The 23,131-nt window shown below is 43.9% G+C and overlaps 1 protein-coding gene across 1 annotated transcript; it reads left to right on the forward strand.

Annotated features, from left to right (window-relative positions):
* Positions 1–58: 58 nt before the first annotated feature.
* pex1 (peroxisomal biogenesis factor 1) lies at positions 59–17,666 on the forward strand (the record flags this gene model as incomplete). The annotated part of the gene is made up of 25 exons (XM_080735033.1): positions 59–166; positions 1,010–1,159; positions 1,706–1,789; positions 1,986–2,100; positions 2,768–3,460; positions 3,854–4,017; positions 4,283–4,402; positions 4,927–5,053; positions 5,990–6,096; positions 7,070–7,158; positions 7,993–8,125; positions 8,308–8,404; positions 8,730–8,900; positions 9,338–9,492; positions 9,771–9,957; positions 10,559–10,728; positions 11,248–11,382; positions 12,184–12,248; positions 12,894–13,036; positions 13,767–13,870; positions 14,237–14,416; positions 15,033–15,299; positions 15,816–15,995; positions 16,701–16,840; positions 17,303–17,666. The coding sequence occupies 25 exons, from the start codon at positions 59–61 to the stop codon at positions 17,385–17,387; spliced, it is 3,969 nt and encodes a 1,322-aa protein (XP_080591159.1). The 3' UTR covers positions 17,388–17,666.
* Between the last annotated feature and the right edge of the window lie 5,465 nt (positions 17,667–23,131).

Genomic DNA, 23,131 nt, shown 5'->3' on the forward strand with positions numbered 1-23,131 from the left:
CTGCTGACTTGTGAATCATGTCAGTTTAGCTAGATGTAACAACTATGTGTTGTAGATAATGTTTGTTAATCAGGGTATTCAGCCCGTGACGGTGGTCTTTACTAACACCAAAGACTGCTTCATTCACCTGCCCTCTAAACTCATTTCACATCTTTCCCTGAACGAGGTACGTTTTATTTATCATAATTTATGTCACTTATGTGTGTCCTTATGTGTTAGCTCTAAGTTTATTGACACAAGAAAGTGCTGAGCTTGAGAGCTTCAGTGTAGCACATGGTGATTATTTTATGGCAGTAGATTTGTGAAAAGTGTAGGTTTTCTTTGGGGTGGTGGACTGGTGGTGGACTGGACACCTTTTGTTTGGAAATGAATATAAAATACATCATGGTCCCAACTATATCTGTTGTTGTTTTTGTACAGTACGCCTAGATTAATAATCAATACATGGCCACCCCATACCTAACCACGTCTATAAGTTTTAAAAGTAAAATTATCTAAAGCATTGCTTCTTGGGTTCCCCAGCTAAATTGGTTAATACAGTATCACAGTCATTTTAACCACTTTAACCATAATGTATCAGGGGTCACTGGAACAAAATATCTTTGAGATTGGGGTCCGTGGCCAAATACATTTTGGGGGTCCTTGACATGAAAAGGTTTGCGAACCCTTGATCTATATGCACTCGAGATTTGTAAATAGACTAAGCCCCCATGTTTCCACCATCCCCCTTATTTCTCCTAATTTCTATGCTTTTGTAATTGATGTTATCCTATGCAAAGTACTCTCTTCTAGCCGTCTGTCTTTCAATGTTATATGAGATACATAAAGTGGTTCCTGTGTAAATAAGCCGTAAAGCTTACTAGGATCTCCTTTTAGTTGACCTGGTACCAGTGATTTGTGCTGTAATGAAACGCTGCTTTTTCCTATTGCAAACTTCTAATACATTCTTCAATCAATGAATTCAATCAGTCAATCAATCAATCATCAATGCATTGTGTGGTGTCTCCAGAAGCATGCTGTGGAGCTGTCCTGGGACCATGGCTGTCCTCCTGTTTTCCTGGGTTGGACCAGAAACCCCTCCTCCAGCGGGGAGGACGACCACAAGGTGGCGTTGTGTCGCCACCTGGGACAAAAGCTGGGCCTGAAAGATGGAGAGCAGGTAGGTGGCCATGTATTTACCTTGATTTAATTATCAGTGATTCTCTGCCTTCTTTTAGGCCAGCGGTTCCTTAAAGCAGTGGTTCTCAACCTTTTCAGGCTGTGACCCCCAAAATAATCATATTTTAACTGGGGACCCCCCACCCCCACCCTGACGAGCAGTGAGAGTTGAGGCATTACATTTTGTATAACACGGTTCTATTGTGAAAATAGCGTCTATTTTCATCATTTCTGCCTCTGATATTTGACAATTTGACCAATGTTTCATTTGTCATTTTAGAGGTCTGACATCACGCTCTGACATCACTGTGATGTCAGGTAAACCAAATCCCTTTTTTGCCCATATATGGAGATATGGAGATCCCTGCGATGCCAGCGGAACCAAATCCCTTTTTTTCCCATATATGGAGATATGGAGATCCCTGCGATGCCAGCGGAACCAAATCCCTTTTATGTCCATATGTGGAGATCCCTGATGTCATCAATATTAAGCCCATATCTGTGATGTCTGTATTGAATCTGTGATAATTATGATGATTTCCTCCAGGGCTACCTGAGGCCTTGTCATCAGGTCTCATCGGTTCATCAAGTCTTCGTGGAGCCCGTGTCTTCTGACGACTGGGAGATCTTGGTAAGGCAGCATACCGTTTTGATCGATTGATTGAATACTTTATTAGTAAAAAATGCAAACGGCAAGTGGTAAAGTCAGACATTAAGGCTAAAAGAATGAACACAAGAAAGGGTCCTGGTGACTTGTTTCCATTGTGGTCCTATGTTATTCAATTCATCAACGCAGCATAAAACATGTACAAACAATCGATCAATAGGAGCTCCACAGTTCAGCTCTGGAGCAGCAGCTGTTGGATCAGATCCGAGTGGTGTTCCAGGATGCTGTGTTCCCGGTATGGGTGGACCAACGTACAGTCATCTACATCAGGATAGGTCAGTATTAACACAGTTGCCGCCAGCCTTTTTTTTGTAGTTTTTCAAAACCACAAGAGAGCGCTGTCTACACGTCTATCCGTTCCATTGAAAATGTTCTTTGGCCTGGCTGACACCTAGCCCAGAATAGCTAAACTCTATCCACCCATGTTGACACAAGGGAGAAATAGCACACGTCATCAACCTTTGCGTCGGGCGCTCCGTGCACACGATCCATGCATGAGCTTGTAACGTTTAGCAAGCCGTCCTCCCACGCTTCTCAGATCCGTTTTCCGAATGAAAATACGGCTTACAGCTGAGGAGATATAAATGTTTATGTTTATTATACAATCTAATTGGAATAATAACAATGGCGACACGGAACCGATCGCGCACGTCCGGTTCCGGTTCAACCACTATGATCCGCCAGTGGACACAAACATAGGTTACAAACGAAACCCCCATTCTATGATTTTGGCAACATTTTTTGGTTGTTTTATTTAACCAAAAGTGCTTTTCTCGTCCACCTACATCCCTGGCGGAAATGCCTAATTAATGACCCTCGCCATTCTACATCTGGGGAAGTAAATTAGTTAATAAGCCCAACAGTGACGATACAGTAGGAGCAATAATTCATACATGGCACGTAAACATACTCTTTTTCTTTCCTAACACCCCCTGCATGTAGCATCTCTCACTCCATCCGTACCCTACGGCCGCCTGGAGCAGTTCACAGAGCTCATGGTCTCTCCAAAGATCCGTGCGGGAACTAGTGGCATCCACCACCACACCACCACCACCACCACGGGCCCTCCTCTCCCAACCGCTCAGGGGAGCCAGAAGCCTCCTCCTCCTCCTCATCACAGACACAGGTCCAACCTCGACTTACCCTCCTCCGCCGCCCCGTTGGCAACGTCATTCCAAACTAGCGCTCATCAGGGGCACGGTTCTTCCTCTAACACTTCCATTAGTGCCTCATCATCATGGGGTGGTGGCGGCATAGCCGACCTAAAGAGCCTGGTGCGCTACATGCTAACGGGCAGCTACGACGACCGTGCCGCTGACCATCCTGTCTCCGTCCCCACCATCCCGGCCCTGGTCAGTGACTCTATGTACAGGGTGTGCCGCGCCCCTCCCGGCTATGCCTGCACCATAAGCCCCCATGGCGGCGGCGCAGCGGCCGGCGTGGTTCACCTGTTCCCCTGGTGGCGTGGTACGGAGGACGGGACGCCCGGAGGCCGCTCGGCGGTCACCTACGGCCTGCTCTCCAGGGTCCTCTCTCCCAAGGAAGGCAGGGAGAGGGTTAAGCGGAGCGCGGAGAGAAAGAAGAAGGTTGCTGGGACCGGGAGTGCCTCCTCATCCAAGGATCCTACGGGTGCAGGTATGCCTCTTTAACAGTTATTTTCTTATTGTTTATAAACATAGGGTGCAGTTATGCCTGTCACAATTATATTTTATGTCTTTTAGATAAAAGATTTGAATTATATATTTATTATTCCCATAGTCGTTCCCATGTTGAGAAATGTTATTACAATCATTTTCCACTGCACTTAAGGATTTTATGCTTTTTTAAATGTATTGATAGTTATTTTATTGTAAATGGCTGGTCCTGAGTGTGATTTGTTTAATGTGCAAGCATGTAAATGACAAATAAAATTAACCTCGAAACGTAAAAATAGCAGATTACAAGCTTACAACACATCCCGATTCCCGAAGTGACACTTTGTAAAAAAATTAAATTGTGTGAGAACTTAAATGTGTAACGGTGACAAAGCTCCAGGTGCGGGCAGAGTAGGAGAGGAGCAGCAACGACAGGAGGAGGTGGAGGAGGAGGAGGAGACCATGGTGGTGCGGGTGGTTTGTCACCACATGGAGCAGCTAGCAGGAGGCCTGCAGAGGTACCCTGACATGGGGGAGATCCACTGTGGAAGAGTGTGGGTGAGTGTGGAATGTCCCTATTATTACATAATCATCTAGTCGTAATTATTTGACATAATCGCAATTAAGCTTGTAGGTCTGCTATTTTTAAAACATTATTGATATTGTTTTGTATGAAATGTTTTGAAAGTCTAATAATAACATGCCCAACAATATAAGTACATACCTAAAACACAGTAGGTGCTGGTAGAGTCAAAATGGTTTGGTTTCCCAATAGTTCAATCTAGTGGTCACTGATCAGTTTAGAACAATCATGTGTTTTTAGATGCCTGAGCACTTGACAACACAACTGAACATCAGCCCCCATTCCATGGTGAGGATCAAGCCCGTCCAGACCACCTGTAAAGTTGCCTCCTGTATTCGCCTACAGCCCTTAAAACCAGAGGTGAGTTCCAGTCATTATGACATGTAACAGGCATTAAACATGCCCAATGCAGTTCTAACGATGGCTCACTCCAGTGTTCCCAGGGCTATGAAATTCCTGGAAATATGTTGAAATGAGAAAAAAACTGTTTCCCAAAAAGGCTATTGGTTTTGGTAATAAAAACCATGTAAAAAACAACAAAACATGTCTAACGTTACTCAAAATATTTATCAGTAAAATGTAGTGCTGCCCTGCACAAGCTGCATGAAAGCGACCTAATGTATACAGGACGTCACGTGACAAAATTCTAGCTGTAGTAAAGCTTGTAGATCTGTCCCCTTTGTTACGTGACGCCCTTTGCTTGAGTCTGTCTTGGGGCTTTGATAGCATGCTGGAGTAAGAGCCTCCCGGCCTCATTATTGCACTGCTTTAGGCCTGGGAATAAAATACTTGTAAATTCATTCGTAAAAATGTGTGGGAAATTTGTTGCCAAGCGGATAAGAGCTCTTTGCCATTGGATGCTTTGTCCCCATGTCTTGTTGTAGTCACAGCCAGACGAGAGTGACGAGGACATCCAGACAGCTTTCTTGGACTGGCTGCACGCACAGAGCCACCAACCGCTGGCCTGTCTGACCGCACGCCACAGTGTCATCCCCCTACACGGACATGAAGGTGAGAGATACGTGGTGTGACCAGACGTACCGGTTTGGCTGGGATTGTCCCGTTTTCAAGCTGCCTGTCCTGAGAAAAATCTCCAAAACAATAGTCTCCCATAGCCAGACAACCATTCCACACTCCACATCCGCAAACGCTATATACCATAGAGTCTAGAACTACACATCACAAAATCCGAATTTGTTCCTGACTCATTTCCGTTCGCGAAAATCTTTAAATTTTCTTTTTTTAATTTCCATTTTGGCTAAGCAGCAAGCATATACTGTATATGCTTCGATGTGAGGAGGAGGCTCCACATCCGCTTTATCGCTTGATCATTTTCAGATCTTCCATTGCTCCAGACTGTGTGACGGAAACATTTGAAAATTGTGGGAGGCAACAGTCTGATACACCCAAACATTTCCATAACCAGCTTTTTTAGAAACCTGTTTGAAGGATCATTCATCATTACCGATAGTTGACCTTGAACTTTGACCTCCTTTTTTTTTTTAGATCGGTGGTCTCAAACATGCCCATGGATGCTATGAAATCAGGAAAAAAAAACATTCCCATGCAAAGCTAGATCATTTTGAATGAAGGCTGTTTTAAAGAAGGTTTACAATTGGAGTGAATGAGAGCTCACACACACACACACACACACACACACACACACACACACACACACACACACACACACACACACACACACACACACACACACAACAAACACACTTAGTCATGTTCATCAACAGCTGCAGAAGAGCCTAGAGTCAAAGCCAATTCTTTTGGCTTAGTCAACGGTGCCACCTAGTGGTCAAACCTGTGAAGATAGTCCATGGCATGGAATGCGTTTTAAATACTACTCCTGTAAATCAACAACCAGGAAATATATAATGTACATGTAGTGTTAAATAAAAGTAATGTCGAACCTTCTTTCTTGTGACAATTCTTTAGCTAAGCTGGAGCTTGCGTTGACTGTGCTTAAGCCAGAGCCAGAGAACGATCATCCAGACCAGTTGTTTCTGCTGTCTCCAACTCTCCTACGCAAGCCAGTCATACAGGTACTGTTTCTGCTAGCTCCAACTGTCCTATGCAAGCTTTGAGCTTGTAGATCTAGGCTTTTGCGCATAAAACTTTTTATGGAAACACTTCAAAATTTGAATAAACTTTCATTATTCGCAAAAACATTTATGCGCTTGGAGGAGGTGGATTTTGAGGCTTTATCTTAAATTATGTTTTGAATTAAAATGCATTGAACTCGTGGGAAGGGCTGCTGTTGGTCGGCTGCCTCTTGTACCTAAAAAAGTTAAACCATTCGTTATTATTCTATGTTCCGCAACGGCATCGTGTGCACAGAACGGCAGAACAGTTTACTAGGCTAGAGAACTAGGCTAGAGAACAGCAGACCTCCAAGTCCAAGCTCACATCGCATCGGCAACGAGCTGTGATGAGCTTGTACTGTATATCAGCTGTTATCATGCGCAATGCTTTTGCGGGGTTGAAGTAGCAGTATGTGGAGTGGAGCGTCTTCTCTTCTCTCTCTCTTATATATTAAATCTATAGGCTGAAGAGCCCTAGCTGGGTTAGAGTGCATGTTCAATAATGCGTCTCACTTGACTGGAAAAATAGCGCCTGTCCGACTGCTTATCTCCCAAGAATCGCATTTATTTTATCAGTGAATGGAAACAGGCAAAATGCGCATTTTCTTTTTTCGACTTAACGATGATTCGCTTCCTATTTTCAAATAAGCTTTATGGAAACGCAACTAGTGTCACAGTTTCTTCAACATTCACATTACTTTACGTACAGTGTAGTCCTTGGGTTCCCATACCATACCAGTATTTATTTTGGAAACCTCACACTTGCTATATGGTGCTGTTTCAATGTTGAAATAAAGCACACTTAAAAAAATAAAGCTAGCATTTGTTGACTTGAATAGGAATATTTATTAGTTTCTGACTAATAAAGTGTTCAATCAGTCAAAATGGGTGAAAGTGAATTTTCTTAGTCTGCTCTGTTGTTTGTCACATCCAGGTAGACAGACAGCCGGTCAACACACCAGCAACAGTGAAATCCCAGGGCGACACGTTGCATCCAGATCTGCCCTGTACGAGTGCTCTCGGGTATGTCTGGTGCTATTTATTGCTTTCATAGTACTACTTCTGAGCTTCTGTGGCTTTGTTCAGACAGCAGGCCAGTCCCATTTGTTTGTCAAATACATATAATAACTCTGTACTGTGGGCCATGTGTCTGCTGAACGTACCTGTTTCTCAAATAAAACAATATAATATGTTTGCTGTCGAGCAGAAACCTCTTATCTCCATATTTTTTATTTATTTGTATTTTATTTTATTTTTTGTAAATTAATGACCTACTTGATCATACTACAGTGTCACACAAAAGCATCAAAAGTAGCAGATCCACAAGTAGATGGAAGTAGATCTGCTACTTTTGTTGTTTTTGAGTTTGAATCCTGAAAAGTACCAGTTTTGGACGTATGAGGTTTCCACCCTTCAGAGACAATATGGAAGTGTAAATCAGGCTTCAGTGTCAGGCGTATAGACTGAGACTTTTTAACTGCATTTCAAACCACCTAAGAATGTTTTTCAAATCTGATTTTTAAAAATGTGTTATTTAGTTCACATTTTTTATACTTTGTCGCACAACCATGTTGCACAAAAATATATCTGTAGGCTATCCACGAGTTTCCAGACGTCTGTACCGAGCTTCCGGCGCCGATTTACAAGCTCACAACGGGTTGCATCTGCGACGCGACGTGAGCTTGTATGTCTGCTGTTAAACCCGGAAGTTTGGTCCCGATAGTCTCCAGCAAACTCCCGCGGAAACTTGTGGATATATATTTTCTGCCCCCCTCATAAAAAACGTAAAAAAGGTCACCTTGCATAGGATCGTCTGCTAAAATTGTAAAGATTGTTTCTGCCTTGTTTCCGCCCCAGTGGGGTAAAGGACCTAATCACCACTGGCTTTGAGTTCATCTACTACAGCCTCCAGGCCGGCCCTCTCTCCAGAGAGCTGGTGTCCACGGGGCGGGGCCTCCGGGGCGGGGCGCTGCTCATCACCGGAGCCAAGGTAACCTTTTCACTTTGCTTCTGGAGATCTCTGGCACAAAATATTTTGTCGCAGCCAAATACATATCATTATTTCCTTGACGTGAAAAAGTTTAAGAACCACTGCTTTAGCTGGCATCAGCGTTAGCGCTGGCTAACATACTGTACACATGGTCTGTTAATGTGTGGTTGTCTTCTTCACAGGGCAGTGGGAAGAGCTCTCTGGCTAAGGCCCTGTGCAGGAGGGCTGGGGAAGACCTGGACGCACATGTGGAGGTGGTGGACTGCAAGAAGCTGAAAGGTTGGACACACACACACACACACACACACACACACACCTTTATTGATAGGACAGTAGACTGTCAGGAAATGGGGAGAGAGATCATTGGGGATTGATATGCAGCAACGGTTGTTGGAATCGGGATTTGCACCCGCGGCACGCTGCATCAGAGCATATGTGATATGCGTTTGGACCGCTAGGCCAGCGGGCGCCCCGCACATGCACATTTCTAAATCGAAAATTGGTGAAATTTTTTGGAAATATTATTGACGTGCCCAATCTAGGGATCCCAGGTTCAATACCTGCTTTCATTTAATGTCAAATCAAATGTGTTTATTCATTCCAGGTAAAAGGGTGGAGACCGTCAGGCAGAGACTAGAGGAGGTTTTTGAGCAGGCGGTGTGGAGGCAGCCCTCTGTGGTCCTACTGGACGACCTGGATCACGTGACGGGGGCGCCCACCTCGCCGGAGCACGAGCATGGCCCCGAGGCCATCCTACGGAAACACATCGCACAGAGTAAAACATCACTTTTATACTAAACTGACATTACCCACATGTTTAGCTGTGTTGCACATTCCACAAATGCAATCTTTACAAGCCGTACCTTGTTGTAAAGGTGACTAATCAACGATAAAAAATGATATGAAACACCTTGCAAATTTGTATTACTGAAGGGCAGAAATAATCCTTCAAAGCTATGCAAAGTTTTTCCAACTTTTTGTGGGCAGTTAATGTACTATGAACTTGTCTATGCCAGATGACTATGCTAAGCGTCATTGCCTCTGACTGTATTTCTCGTGGTTTGTGTACTTGCATTTCTATACTTGTGAAATAGAGCACACAGGGTCACATTTTTGTATTCCTCCTGGTCTGATGGACATAGTGTATGATGTCCTCACAAGTGTGTGTGTGCGTGCGTGCGTGCGTGCGTGCGTGCGTGTGTGTTTCTCCAGGTCTCATAGACATAGTGGGAGAGCTGGTGCAGCGCTCCAGCCTGGTGTGTCTGCTCCTGTCCAGCTACAGTGAACACTCCCTGCACGCCTCCCTGACCCAGGTGCAAGGCTCCCACTTCATCCAGGGCTTCCTCCACATACAGCCCCCTGACCAGGTACACACACACACACACACACACACACACACACAACCCCCTGACCAGGTACACAGTACACACACAATTAGGGGTGCAATTTAATCGTTTATTATGCTGACCCCCTTGAAAACAAGATGGTTCATCTCAAGGCATTATTCCTAATAAAGACATTTTAGACATTCAAAAAAAATATCGACAATCAATTTAATGAAAGTTAAAAAAAAAGGGGTTTCAGAATTTTCAGAATAAAAAAAACTGAGGCTATTCCTTTTATCACTGTATGTATCTTCCCTCAGACGCAGAGAGCAGAGATCCTGCGCTGTCTGATGCTCAGGAGGAGCGGCCTTTCAGAGGAGACCTCACACACTCTGGACCTGGGGATGGTCGCCAAGGAGACGGAGGGTTACGCACCCCGGGACCTGGCTCTGCTGCTGGAGAGGAGCGTACACGCCAGTGTTGTACGCACCGGACACACCGAACATGGTAACGAACCACTATGATACTTTTACATCAAGGGTCTACAACAGGGGGTCTGGGACCCCTAGGGGGTCCTCAGAGTTGCTACAGGGGGTCCTCCAAATCTTTGTGTGATAGAAACCTTTTTGTTCTCCTTTTTTATATTAACCACTTGAATCCTAGCGTCCATATTCTGAGAACTTTAGCCAAAAATAGCAGATCTACAAGCTCACAACGGCGTTGTGAGCTTGTAGATCTGCTATTTTCGGCAAAGGTGGTGTTTGGTGTAGAGGGGGAAAAGTGCAGACTAAGTACACAGTGAAAGGTCAAGTTTATTAAGTATTGACGGTTCAAGTGGTTAAATATCTGAAAACACAAATTGACATGCATGAATCCAAAAAATACACTGATGGTCAACCAAGGTCCTGTCTGTGAGAGTTGACTAGAGAGACAGCCTCACCAGTCACCACTGAAGCCAAAGAATGCTTCTTCAGCTCTTGAACAACGCAATCTGTGAGAAAACCGTCTTAAGGCCACAAACCCCAATCTTGTATTGTTTATTAGGATCCCCATTAGCCTAAAACGGCGGTGCTTGCTGTGACACAAAGATGATTCTGTCCCTCCCCAGGTGTGTGTGTGTCTCAGGAGGACTTCCATGCGGCTCTGAAGGGCTTCACGGCCCCCTCTCTGCTGGCCATGGACCTCCACACCCCCCCCAGCGGGGTGGGCCTGGACAGGGTGGGGGGGCTGAAAGAAGTGAGACGGCAGCTGATGGACGCCATCCTCCTCCCTGCCAAGGTCAGCCGCACAACGGTCAAACCATGTGGCATCTAGAGTTTGTGAGGGAACCTCCAGACCAGTGGTCCTTGAGGGGGTTCCTGGGGGTCTAAATGATTGAAAGCAACACAATGGACCCTTTATATCAATGTCTGTAACTCTGAGAGCATACATAAGCTCCCAGAGCTAAATTGATATTGATGATTAGGCAGCTTGGAACTTCAAAGAGATTTTTTAAAAGCAGGGATTGTGTTAATTACTTTATTATTACAATTACTATTTTTGCTACTTTTGTGTGACATAGAATGACCAAGTAGGACATTAATTTACAAGAAAGAAAAATAAATAAAAATACAGAGATTCTGCCTGACAGTATATGCAATGTGGACCTTTGGAGTGAGTGTGGAAATATACTAGTGGCCCTCTCCTCATCAAAGTTATCAATGTTGCCCACCCCTGATCTAGTAAGGCTAAATATCAGACACAAAAATGTTTGGTTATGTGCTCTTTAAATAGCATGTGCTCTCCTATACATTGCAGTATCCCATCCTGTTCTCTAAGCTGCCCATCCGTCACTGCTCTGGGCTGCTGCTGTACGGAGCTCCTGGCACGGGCAAGACTCTGCTGGCAGGGGCTGTGGCCAAAGAGAGTGGCATGAACTTCATCTCCATCAAGGTACAGTATACTGTACAGTTTACTAACACTAACCCAAAGACAGTAATATCTCTATCAAGGTACAGTGTGGTATACTGTACAGTATTATATACTGCTCAAAGAAATTAAGGGAACAAAATGTTCCCTTAATTCTTTGAGCAGTACTACAGTATACTGTACTCAAATAAACAAAGGGACCATTTTGTTCCCTTAATTTGTTTGAGCAGTTTACTAACCATAACCCAAAGACAGTGGCATGAACTTCATCTCCATCAAGGTACAGTATACTGTACAGTTTACTAACACTAACCCAAAGACAGTCATTTATCTATCAAAGTACAGTATGGCTTGACCAGGACCTTCTGTTCGATAAGTAAACCTTGCAGAGCAATGAGATCCATAGCCTATCTCCTGTTTCTTTAGCGTGAGGCAGCTAGATGTATTAGCTCACCCCCTGGACATGACGCTGTCACGCTAGTATGTCACAGGGACTTACCCCCAATCCAACCGTTGATGTTGAATGCCAAGCAGGGAGGCACTGGCTCCCATTTTTCAGAGTCTTTGGTATGACACGGCTGGGGACCGAACCCTGATCTCCGAGTCTAATGGCGGGCACTCTAACCAAAAGGCCACTGAGCTGGTGGCTTTCTGGTTGATGACTTTGGTCTAGTTTTGTTAGATAAACCTGTGAGACATGAGGTTTCTTCATTTTACCGTGTTTTTACACATCATATGCAAATTTCTACCTTCATTTTTTTTGCTACATAAAAAACAAACAAATTGATGTATTGAGGACACTCGTTTTTTTCTACCCCTCTCCAGGGACCCGAGCTTCTCAGCAAGTACATCGGAGCCAGTGAACAGGCAGTCCGGGACGTCTTTCAAAGGTCAGTTCTCTGTTCTAACTCCAACAAGGCTTTATTTTAGTGCCTATAAGCGTAAACAGGGTTCCCACGGTCATGAAATTCCTGGAAATATTTTGAAATTAGAAAAATATTTTTTCCAGTACTGGAAAAGTTTTGGAATTGATCAAGGGTCCTGGAAGGTCCTGGAAAAAAATAGCTATGCATTGTCTTTGGTTATTGATTTTGTTAATACCTCTGAAAAGACAAATTAAACATGGGCCAAATTGTCAAATATTAGAGGCAGAAATTGTGAAAATAGCCGATCTACATGCTCACAACGCCTCGCAACGCGAGGCGTTGTGAGCATGTAGATCGGCTATTTTCACAATAGAACCGTTTTATACAAAATTCCTCAACTCTTATCATATATCAGTTAAAATATGATTATTGCGGGGGTCACAGCCTGAAAAGGTTGAGAACCACTGGCATACACTACCTGTCTTTGGGCATTGCGCATAGGAGTAAGCGACCTGTTATTGAGCTGAATTATTGTTATATAGTCCTGGAAATTGGGTTAAATATTCTGGAAAGGTTTTGGAAATGAATTGGTAAAAATGTGTGGGAACCCTGTGTAAACTGGTGGCAGTGACGTAGCAGTGACGGTGCTATCCCCTGTCCTCCTCCCAGGGCCCAGGCAGCCCGGCCCTGCATCCTGTTCTTTGATGAGTTTGACTCGCTGGCCCCCAGGAGGGGTCACGACAGCACGGGGGTGACGGACCGCGTGGTCAACCAGCTCCTCACACAGCTGGACGGGGTGGAGGGCCTGCAAGGTACGGTAACACTTCACACTGCAACACACCGTCGCTGTCATCGCCAGAAACCTCCTATCTCCACGTTCTGTTTTGTGTTTTTTTTAGTAAATTAATACCCATCCCCAAAAGCAAAAGCTAATTCCTGAATATTTATTATATTATTTATGTTATACTCTGGAAGTATAAGAAATAGACCCATAATAGGGGGGGGGGGGCATCGTATCTATATGATACGATTTTACTGCTATTTCTGTTGCTTCAGAACCGCTGTGGCAAACGAGGACAAATTAAAGTGGGTCCACAACGCATGGTTTGGAAAACAGTGAGGCTGTGCCCCAGTAATACATGTAATCAGTATCAACTTTATTTATTGTCACATGATAGGTTTACAGGTGTGGAACAGTGGGTGGAATGGGTTTTGTTACTTTCATAAGAGACAGGGAATAAAAAGAAGGATGGGTGGAGAAAGAGAGAGATCAATTAAAAACAAACTATTTATCTACACATAGGACTGTATATCTATCCGGTGCGGTAAGTATCTGAGGTAAGACATAAGGTACGATAAGTACCTGATGTATGTAACCCAGGGTTCAGATGGAATATATTTTTATTTTATTTTTCAAATGGAATGTTTTCTTATTTTTCACATGCAATGTTTTGGTCCCGGTCCCCAAGTCGCAATCAGCCACAAAGCATATGCTACATGTATAATTTGAGAGAACATATATTTTTGTGTATTTTCTGTCAGGTGTGTATGTGTTAGCGGCCAGCAGTCGACCAGACCTGATCGACCCGGCTCTGCTGAGACCTGGCAGACTGGACAAGTCCCTCTACTGCCCTCCCCCGGACCTGGTCTGTACTATTTAACAGCATACAGTCATACATAATGATCCTCTGTTTTAGCACACTATATTAAATTTCATATAATTATAATTATTATATAATAGTATTGTATTGTAATTTATAAAACATAGCAACAAGGACTTTCTCTGTACACCTTATCTGTTTGCCGAAGCTAACTGATCTATACGCTTTTAGATTGTCTTTTAGATCGGCCAAGCTTATAGATCGGCTAGTTTCGGGCACAAAAAAAAGTCCCCCATAATAGGGACGCTTTAAGTGTTAAGGTCAGTGTTTAATGTAACAAACTGTGTTCTGTTTGGATCTAACCACCATAAACCCTCTCTGTGTGCCTCTTCTCCTCTGGGCGGGGTCCAGGAGGATCGTGTGGAGATCCTCAGGGCTCTGAGCTCGGGTCTGCCCCTGGCCGATGACGTTGACCTGGAGCAGCTGGCCGCGGCCACGGAGCTGTTCACCGGAGCCGACCTGAGAGCCCTGCTGTACAACGGACAGCTGGAGGCGGCACACTGCAGCCTGGCGGCCAGCACCAACACACACGTCAGTAACCGGGGCCGTAAAAACAGGAACGTAGTGGGGTTAGGTTTAGGCATAGTTTTACTGAGGTTAAGGTTAGGGTTAAGTATCATTGGACTAATGGGACGTCGGAACAACGCTACGCACCCGGCGGTACTGGAGCCTCATACTAAGTCAGGTGATGTAGGCCCATCAATATTTCCGTACATGGACAAATGTGTGTGTGGCAAGACTTGGCCTCATCCGTGGCAAGTTAAAATTATAATGTTCTTATTTTGATCATAAGACCCAATTACTGAGTGTCAGTCTCCAGATTCTCCTCAGAATATCTATATCTATATCACTCTTGAGTTCAAAGACCTGTAATAGGGCTAGCTCATTATGTGTTTACTGTTTTCTACTCATTTCGTATGAACATTTTAATTTAGACAAAAATGTCCACCACAAGCCAGTATGGTGATGACCCCTGCACAGGCCTGTCACAATTATCACGTAATCGCCTAATCGCAATTATTTTAGCTAATCAAATCAGATCACCATAATAATCATTTCCATGTTGAAAAATGTTCATATATTTCCTAGCATGTATGTTTCCTAAGAGGTACAAATGTCATCTTTATTCTCTCGTTGTGGTGACCAGGAGTTGGCCTCGGGCTCAGACAGTGACATGAGCCTGGGCTCCATGATCTTCCTCAACCACAGCAGCGGCTCCGACGACTCGGCCGGGGAGGCGGAGCCCGTGGCCGGGCCAGACCAGGCCGCTGTGGCGGCGATGGCCGTTCTCCCGGAGAACCAACAGCGCCCCCCTCTGGAAGCTGAGCTCCACCGCAGCAACCTGTGGAGGCTCTACTTCGGAAGCTCCTACGAGTCTGAGCTGGGGAACAACAACGCCTCGCTGTCTGGACAGGTGAGAGGACTCTTTGTATCCATATTTTAACTTTTTGTGTTTTTCTTTTTCGTAAATTAACGCCCCAGTCGTCCCTACTTGATCATACTACAGCGTCACACAAAAGCATCAAAAGTAGCAGATCTACAAGCTCGAAATGCAATGCAACGCAAAGCAACGCGTTTTGAGCTTGTAGATCTGCTACTTTTGCTATTTTTTCAATTTGACGCCTGAAAAGTAGATCTGCTATTGCATATTTTGATACCGGAATTTAGACATTTTGGCAGACCATACCTGTATACTTCAATTAAGATCAAGATTTTGAATACAAGCATATTATGTTTAACCTTGTTAAATGTATTAGTCTATATTGTGGTGCTGATACTTTTACTTAAGTAAAAACTAAAGAGTATTTCTTCAAACACTGCAAGTATTACTGATCATCAATGTCATCTGCTTACAATGGAGGCCCCACACAAATACTAGATTGCCACTAGATGGCGATGTAAGAAAACTTTCTTTTCTTTAAAATCCCAGAACTCTCAGTGTGTCTCTGGTCCAAACTCCATGAGCCAGGACCTGGCTGGGTTGTCGGTACGACTCCCCCCGGCCTACATGCCTTCAGTCCAGAGGGGCTTTGAGGAGCCCAACCAGGAGCAGATGGAGCGCCTCCTACAGGAGATCAGAACCATCAAGAGCAACCTCAGGAGAGCCAATGTGAGTAGTACCAAAGATGGTATCGTAATTGGTACAGCAGCCGTGAACTTCTTAAGTCCAGCTCTAGAACGCAAACGGTTCCAAATGTGATGGAACCAATTCCCAGTTAGGAGAAGAAATAACGCACCTCCTCCGTCCTTCGGTGCCGAGCTATAACTGACAGTGCAGTAACACTAGGAACAAAGAAGGTAGCTCGCACTCACTTTTAGGTCGCTCCAAGCTTTTATTGACAGGCAGCAATAATAAGAATAGACGTTTCGACCAGTTAAAGGAGTGATACAGACCAAAATAGGACCCCCCCTGAATGAGAATGTTTCCACAGACGTTCTTACCTGGTTAGGTTGATACGTCTCATTTCTGCCCCTGTTCTGAGATTTGTAGATTAGTCCACACATCTAAAACGGGCTTATCGTCTCTATCCAAAAGCACACATTTTGGCAGGTTCCAAAAAAATACTTTTATGAATCGTCCAGACATGCTTCCTACAGACACCACACAGTGTTTTAGCGAGACGCTCTGTGCATTCTATGTAAACAAACCAATGAGCACGGCCACTTCCTTGTGTGTGTGTGTGTGTGTGTGTGTGTGTGTGTGTGTGTGTGTGTGTGTGTGTGTGTGTGTGTGTGTGTGTGTGTGTGTGTGTGTGTGTGTGTGTGTGTGTGTGTGTGTGTGTGTGTGTGTGTGTGTGTGTGTGTGTGTGTTCAGGGTCGTCAGGACAGTGGTCAGCAGGAGACCCCAGTCTCCAGTGGATCAGGCCTGCTGCTCACTCAGTCCCATCTGACCTCAGCTCTGCAGACCACCAGAGCCTCGCTCAGCAAGGCTGACTGGAACAAGTACCGCAGACTGTGAGTACATTAAACTGTTCTACTGCTGTGCTTCTGCAACTTTATTTCATAACTCTTAAGAATGTTCACATTCTAAAATAACAATAAAACGGTGTCCAAACTAGGCATGTTAAACAACTCATTATTTGCAAGTCGACGTGTCGAGGGCAAAATCGAGAGATGTGCGCAGTTGAGACATAAGAGGGCAAAATGTGCTGCTCGTCACAAAACAAGGATCACGGAAGCCTTTCCTCTCGACAACACTATAGTATCAAGCAGGGTTCCCACGGTCATGAAATTCCTGGAAATATTTTGAAATTAGAAAAATATTTTTCCAGCACTGGAAAAGTTTTGGAATTGATCAAGGGTCCTGGACAGAATCGAATTGATTGTTTGAAAAAATATATTGATTTAAATAAAATAATACATTTTCAAAAAGAAAAAACAAACAAACAACAAATTATTTTTATTTTTATTCTCCAGGTATGAAGCATTCGGCGCTACAGGAGAAAGCACAGTGCAGACTTCAGTCCCTTTTCAAGCCGGACAGCGCGTCACCCTAGCCTAATGACACGTTAGCCCGTCATGGTAGCAGTTAACAGGGTTACTAATTTGTGGACAATGTAAATCAAAGAGTTTAATATTTTAATGATTCCTATTGGTCTTTTAAAATGATCAGTGGCTAATATGCCAAATATACCTTAACAAAAACACAACTTAATACTTCCTAAGGTTAATATGAGTATCAAATCAATATCAAATCAACGTGCGACAGGCATTTCCCCTCTTGAGTAAAAGATGCTAATATTTAAGTTGTTTTTAAAAATGATAATGCAATTATAATGTATCAAGGCATATTTGGCTTAATAGCCTGTGATCCTTTTAAATGATGTGAATAGAATACACTTGTATGTATCATGTAATAAATGTACATATTATGTAAAATAAAATCTATTCTAATTGTTGGTATAATTCACGAATGTTTGTTTTTGTTCATCAACCATTTTTATTATTCGTTCTCTTTATAATACTACTATGGGCATGAACTCTGAAATCAGGAGTTGAATGATTCAATTGATTAAGAAAAAATCACCCCAGTGTCAGTGTGAAGTGAGCGGCACTCACTACATCCACCCTGGGAGGCAGTGGTGTAAAGTAACTAAGTACATGTACTTATAAGTATAATTTTGAGGTTGTACTTTACTTGAGTATGTTCAATTTCCAGTACTTTTACTTCTACTCCACTACATCTCGAATCCAAATATTGTACTTTTACTCCACTACATTTATTTGAAAACTTTGGTTACTTGTTACTTTGTAGATCAGAAATTATAATTTAATCACTCCGCATCGTGAGCTTGTAGATCTATTTTCAAAAGATTTGAAAACTCGGGAGAATGGGACATTCTGCATAAAGAGTACTTTTCTACTACATTTTGATACCAATACTTTTGTATAAAGTTAGAAATCTGGACTTATAACAGAGTATTTCTTCTAAAAAACATTTGAGTACTTTTTCCACCACTGCACAGTATGAAGAGAATGAGCCCTATGTTTAATCACAGCATTACACTATGTCTGGTAACTCGGTTTACACTAGTTATTACAGGAAATGTTACCTGTATTTAAGACTTTTAAAGACAAGTATGGTCTGTTCAGATGGAAACGGATATTTCACCATGACATATTGCATCTTAGGGAGAAAGATTGTCATATTTGTCATACTTTATGCACGTCACACATTCACAGCTCTTATTTATTATGCACATAGTCACATTAATTTATTATGCAGATTAGTCATATTATGCACTTTATGCCCCCTGCCCCCCATTCCTCTTTCCTTTTATATGACTATGTTTTAACTGCAACGATGAGCCTGCACAATTAAGAATCTTACCCACCTTACTTGTAACATGATTCTGAATTTTGATGTGATTCAAATCACCATGATCAAACCCCCCTGGCCTAAGGCAGTGATCCAGATTGCACATACAGTAACAGTAATAAAAACCATAATGAATATTGTTGCATTAAAGTTTGTCATCTGATGTTTTTTTTGTATGTTACATTTGTATTACGCTAGGAAATCTTACCTTTAAGTTTTTAGGATTTAAGATTTGTCATGTTTTGTTATTACAAAACATACATTAGCCACTTCCCCCTCCCCAGTCATAGAGTTTAATGAAGGTAGAATAATTTACCTATATTTATTGTATCTACTGCTTTCTTTTCAATGTCTCTATTCTATTTGCAAGGACCAATAACTCTATTGACAGTCCATTTGGTTCCATTCGTACACTCTTAGAGTTTTAGACCTGTTATGGTCATTCAGGGCAATCTCTTTATGTGTTTCTATTATTGTCCAAAAATGAATTTTGACAAAAATGTCCACAACAAGCTCACTGTCTATGAAACGCTCATATAGCCTAGATCTGAGCCAGAGCCGCAATAGAGGGTATGCGCATGCGTAAAGTGAATGGCATATCGAGTGGCAAAGTGAGTTGCAAAATTAGTTTAACATCATTTAACATCGTTTAATGCAATCAGATAGGACTTTTCTATTTGGATGTATGGGCTGTCAAGGCCAGAAAGTAGTTTTTTTGCCACTCAGTAGGCGTTCCCGCATAACTTCCTGGTATGATGATGATGTCACGCGCATACCCTCTATTGTTTCCGAATGACTGAATGTTAAAGTACTTAACTTGTTTAAATGGGTGAATGATTAAAGCACCTACGTAACTTGGCTGTTGTTTGTTATTGTTTCCATAGTTTGATTGAAATTGCTCGTCATCGTCACTTGGAAATGAAATGCCTTTAAAAAATGTTATATTTTCAAGTAAGTGTATTAGAATATCTATCTATAAATGCGACAAATCTCTGTCTGTTTGTTTGTAATCCGCGTATCTCGAGAACCGTTCGTCCCACCGGCTTCAGATTCGGCACGCGCGTTCCCCGCCGCCGCGCGGAGTGCAGTGCCGGGCCTCGACCCGACCCGACTCGCGGTTTTCCGAAACCGGCGCGAAACGTTCGGAATCTCCTTATGCGGAGCTGATTGTTGACATCAGGCTGTTCCGGAGGAAATCGGCGCAAGCGCTGAGTCATTGTGACATCACTTCATAAAAGGCTCTGACATCACGTACGCCACATGAGTCAACACAAAATCTCTGTGAATGTGTATGTATGTATGTAATCCGCGTATCTCGAGAACCCTTCTTCCCACCGGCACGCGCGTTCTCCAGATATGGGCATAAAGTCTGACATCAGAGTTTTCTGCAACCGGTACTGTGTGTGCAGAGATCTTCATATATGGGCATAAGTGGACAAAGACAAACAGATGGTCAAAACGTGTATTGGATGTATGGGCTGTCAAGGCCAGAAAGTAGTTTTTTTGCCACTCAGTAGGCGTTCCCGCATAACTTCCTGGTATGATGATGATGTCACGCGCATACCCTCTATTGTTTCCGAATGACTGAATGTTAAAGTACTTAACTTGTTTAAATGGGTGAATGATTAAAGCACCTACGTAACTTGGCTGTTGTTTGTTATTGTTTCCATAGTTTGATTGAAATTGCTCGTCATCGTCACTTGGAAATGAAATGCCTTTAAAAAATGTTATATTTTCAAGTAAGTGTATTAGAATATATTATACAATTTGGAGTGGATATGTGTCCAGATGCCTGTCAAATTGTTAGACAATGCTGGTCTGCATGTAGCCTAGTAAACGACCAACTTCTGTTATCCAGGAGAATTCCTGGTTTCCGGAAGAGGGCGGGTACGAGGCTAGTCTGCATAGTATACGATGGAACGAACTGGCATAGCCAAAGCCTACATCATCAACCACTTGTTTAAGTGATTTATTTTGATCACCAAGGAGCTGTTCTCTCTTTTCTTCTTTCTTGGCACTTGCCTCTATATAATAATAAACATATCATAATAAAATCATAATCACAATCTTTATTCATATAGCACCTTTCAAAACAGTACAACGGGTTTCAGAGAAAAATCAATATGCATAGAAATCAAACCACATAACTAGTAAGACGCCCTAGGGGTGAGAAGTAACCTACGTTGCGATCTCCATATTCTCCATATATGGGCATAAAAGGGACAAGGATGGAATTAATTTGCAAGTGTTACTCGCGTCACGGCAACGACACTGGTTATCATGAGACTGACACAATATGTCCATATACGTGCATACCCAGATATGGGATTAATATTGACGACCCCAGGGATCTCCATATATGGTCATCAAAGGGAGAAGGACAAAATAAATTTGCAAGTGTGGTTGCTGTGACCTAATTAAGTCACACTTGCAAATGAATTCTGTCTTGCCATTAGTTTTCCCCATTCAAGTCACCGTAGGGAGCAGTATCAAAACCTCCAGCTCATGTCAGTGAGTGAGTCATTCACGCCTCATGTCATGCTCCATATTTGGCCATTCATTTATTAGTGAATTAATTGTTGGGGAACACTCAGGACTTCTGCTGAGGCGTACGTGGCTGGTGTTGTTGCGCTCACGTGAGCTGCTTCCGCTCTTTGTCCAGGCGGCGCTTGTGAGCGGAGGCTTCCTCCGTGAGACTCTGGCGGTGACGCCGCTGCCACTCTCTTTCCGTGAGACTCTGGCGGTGACGCCGCTGCCACTCTCTTTTCAAGCGGCGCTGGTTGGCGGCGGCTTCCTCCGTGAGACTCTGGCGGTAGCGCCGCTGCCGCTCTCTGTCCAGGCGGCGCTCTTCCTCTGTGAGACTCTGGCGGCGGTGCCGCTGCCGCTCTGTGTTCAGGCGGCGCTTGTGGGCGGCGGCTTCCTCCGTGAGACTCTGGCGCTGACGCCGCTGCCGCTCTCTTTCCAAGCGGCGCTGGTTGGCGGCGGCTTCCTCCGTGAGACTCTGGCGGTAGCGCCGCTGCTTCTCTTGTTCCAGGCGGCGCTCTTCATCCGTGAGACTCTGCCGGCGGCGCTGCTGCTTCTCTCGTTCCAGGCGGCGCTCTTCCTCCGTGAGACTCTGGCGTCGGCAGCGCTTGCGTTCCCTGTCCAGGCGGCGGCGGCGCTCGCTGGCAGTCTCCTCTGGCACATCATCTGCTGTACAGTTGGAATCATTTCCTGAGTCGCTGCATGAAGGTCTTTCAGGTAGACTGACCACGTTGTCGAAAGATGGTTTCAATTCATCATTAGTGTTGCTCAGGCTCTCCAACTCAGAAGCTTGGAAGGTGAGGTCATGCATCTTCTCTTCGAAGCCCGTGGCGGCCGTAGCGCTCACATCCGTGGAGGCAACATCATCATCATCATCTCGTGGACGGGTGCTCAAATCCATGGGCGAAACATCATCGTCTTCACGTGGACTGGTGCTCACATCCGTGGGTGCATCATCATCATGTGGACAGGTACTCACATCTGTTGGTGCATCATCTTGTGGACGGGTGCTCAAATCCATGGGTGCATCATCATCATCATCATCGTGGAGTGGTGGTGGTGAGTCCATTGGTGAGCCAAGGCACAATTGAATCTGGGCTTTGACCGCCTCACTAGTGAACACGGGCTGGAGCTTGTCGGAGGCAAATTCATAGACGCGTCCCTTTTGACTGGCCACCAGCAGGAGAACCTGGCCTCCTGTCAGCGTGGCCAGCTCTTTGGCCTTGTTTAATACACCATTTCTACGTGTGTAGAAGGTTTGTTGTCGCTTTTTCGCATTTGCAATGAATTTAATGTCTATCTTCATGCGACCCTGTGACCTTTTCTTGGGTTTTTGCAGTGGGACAGCTGCCTCCTTCTTCTGCCTTGCCTCATGCTTCACGCCTACTCTGATCCTCCTCCCTCTGCTGTCTCCATTTGAACACATGGCGTCATATTCATCTGCTGTACAGTTGGAATCATTTCCTGAGTCGCTGCATGAAGGTCTTTCATCTCCAAGTTGGGACATATTGAGTATTGACTGTGTTCATATAAATGCACAATGACACACCGCTCAATAAACAAACTGACTAGTGCTACATGTGTGGCTGTGATCTGCCTTTTATGGAGCCAAATTCTGCAACGTCACCTTCACGTCACAATTTGTGACATGTTTGTTGATTTGGTGTGTCACGCAAAACCTAGCAACCGTTGCTAAGAACGCGCAACGGTGGCTCCTGGCTGTGTGACGTCACCACGGTGTCTGAAATTCCATAATAAAAACGTTTTGTTGGATTGACAAATTACGAAATTAGTAGGCTACTTTTAAGTATGTCAGAAGAAAATTAAGTAGCCTACGTTAAATGCATTAAATTAATGCCTGTAGGACACTGCCAGGCATAATCCCACAATGCAATGCGGTCGCT

Source organism: Nannobrachium achirus (genome assembly GCF_963921795.1).
Source record: "Nannobrachium achirus genome assembly, chromosome: 10".
Taxonomy (NCBI): domain Eukaryota; kingdom Metazoa; phylum Chordata; class Actinopteri; order Myctophiformes; family Myctophidae; genus Nannobrachium; species Nannobrachium achirus.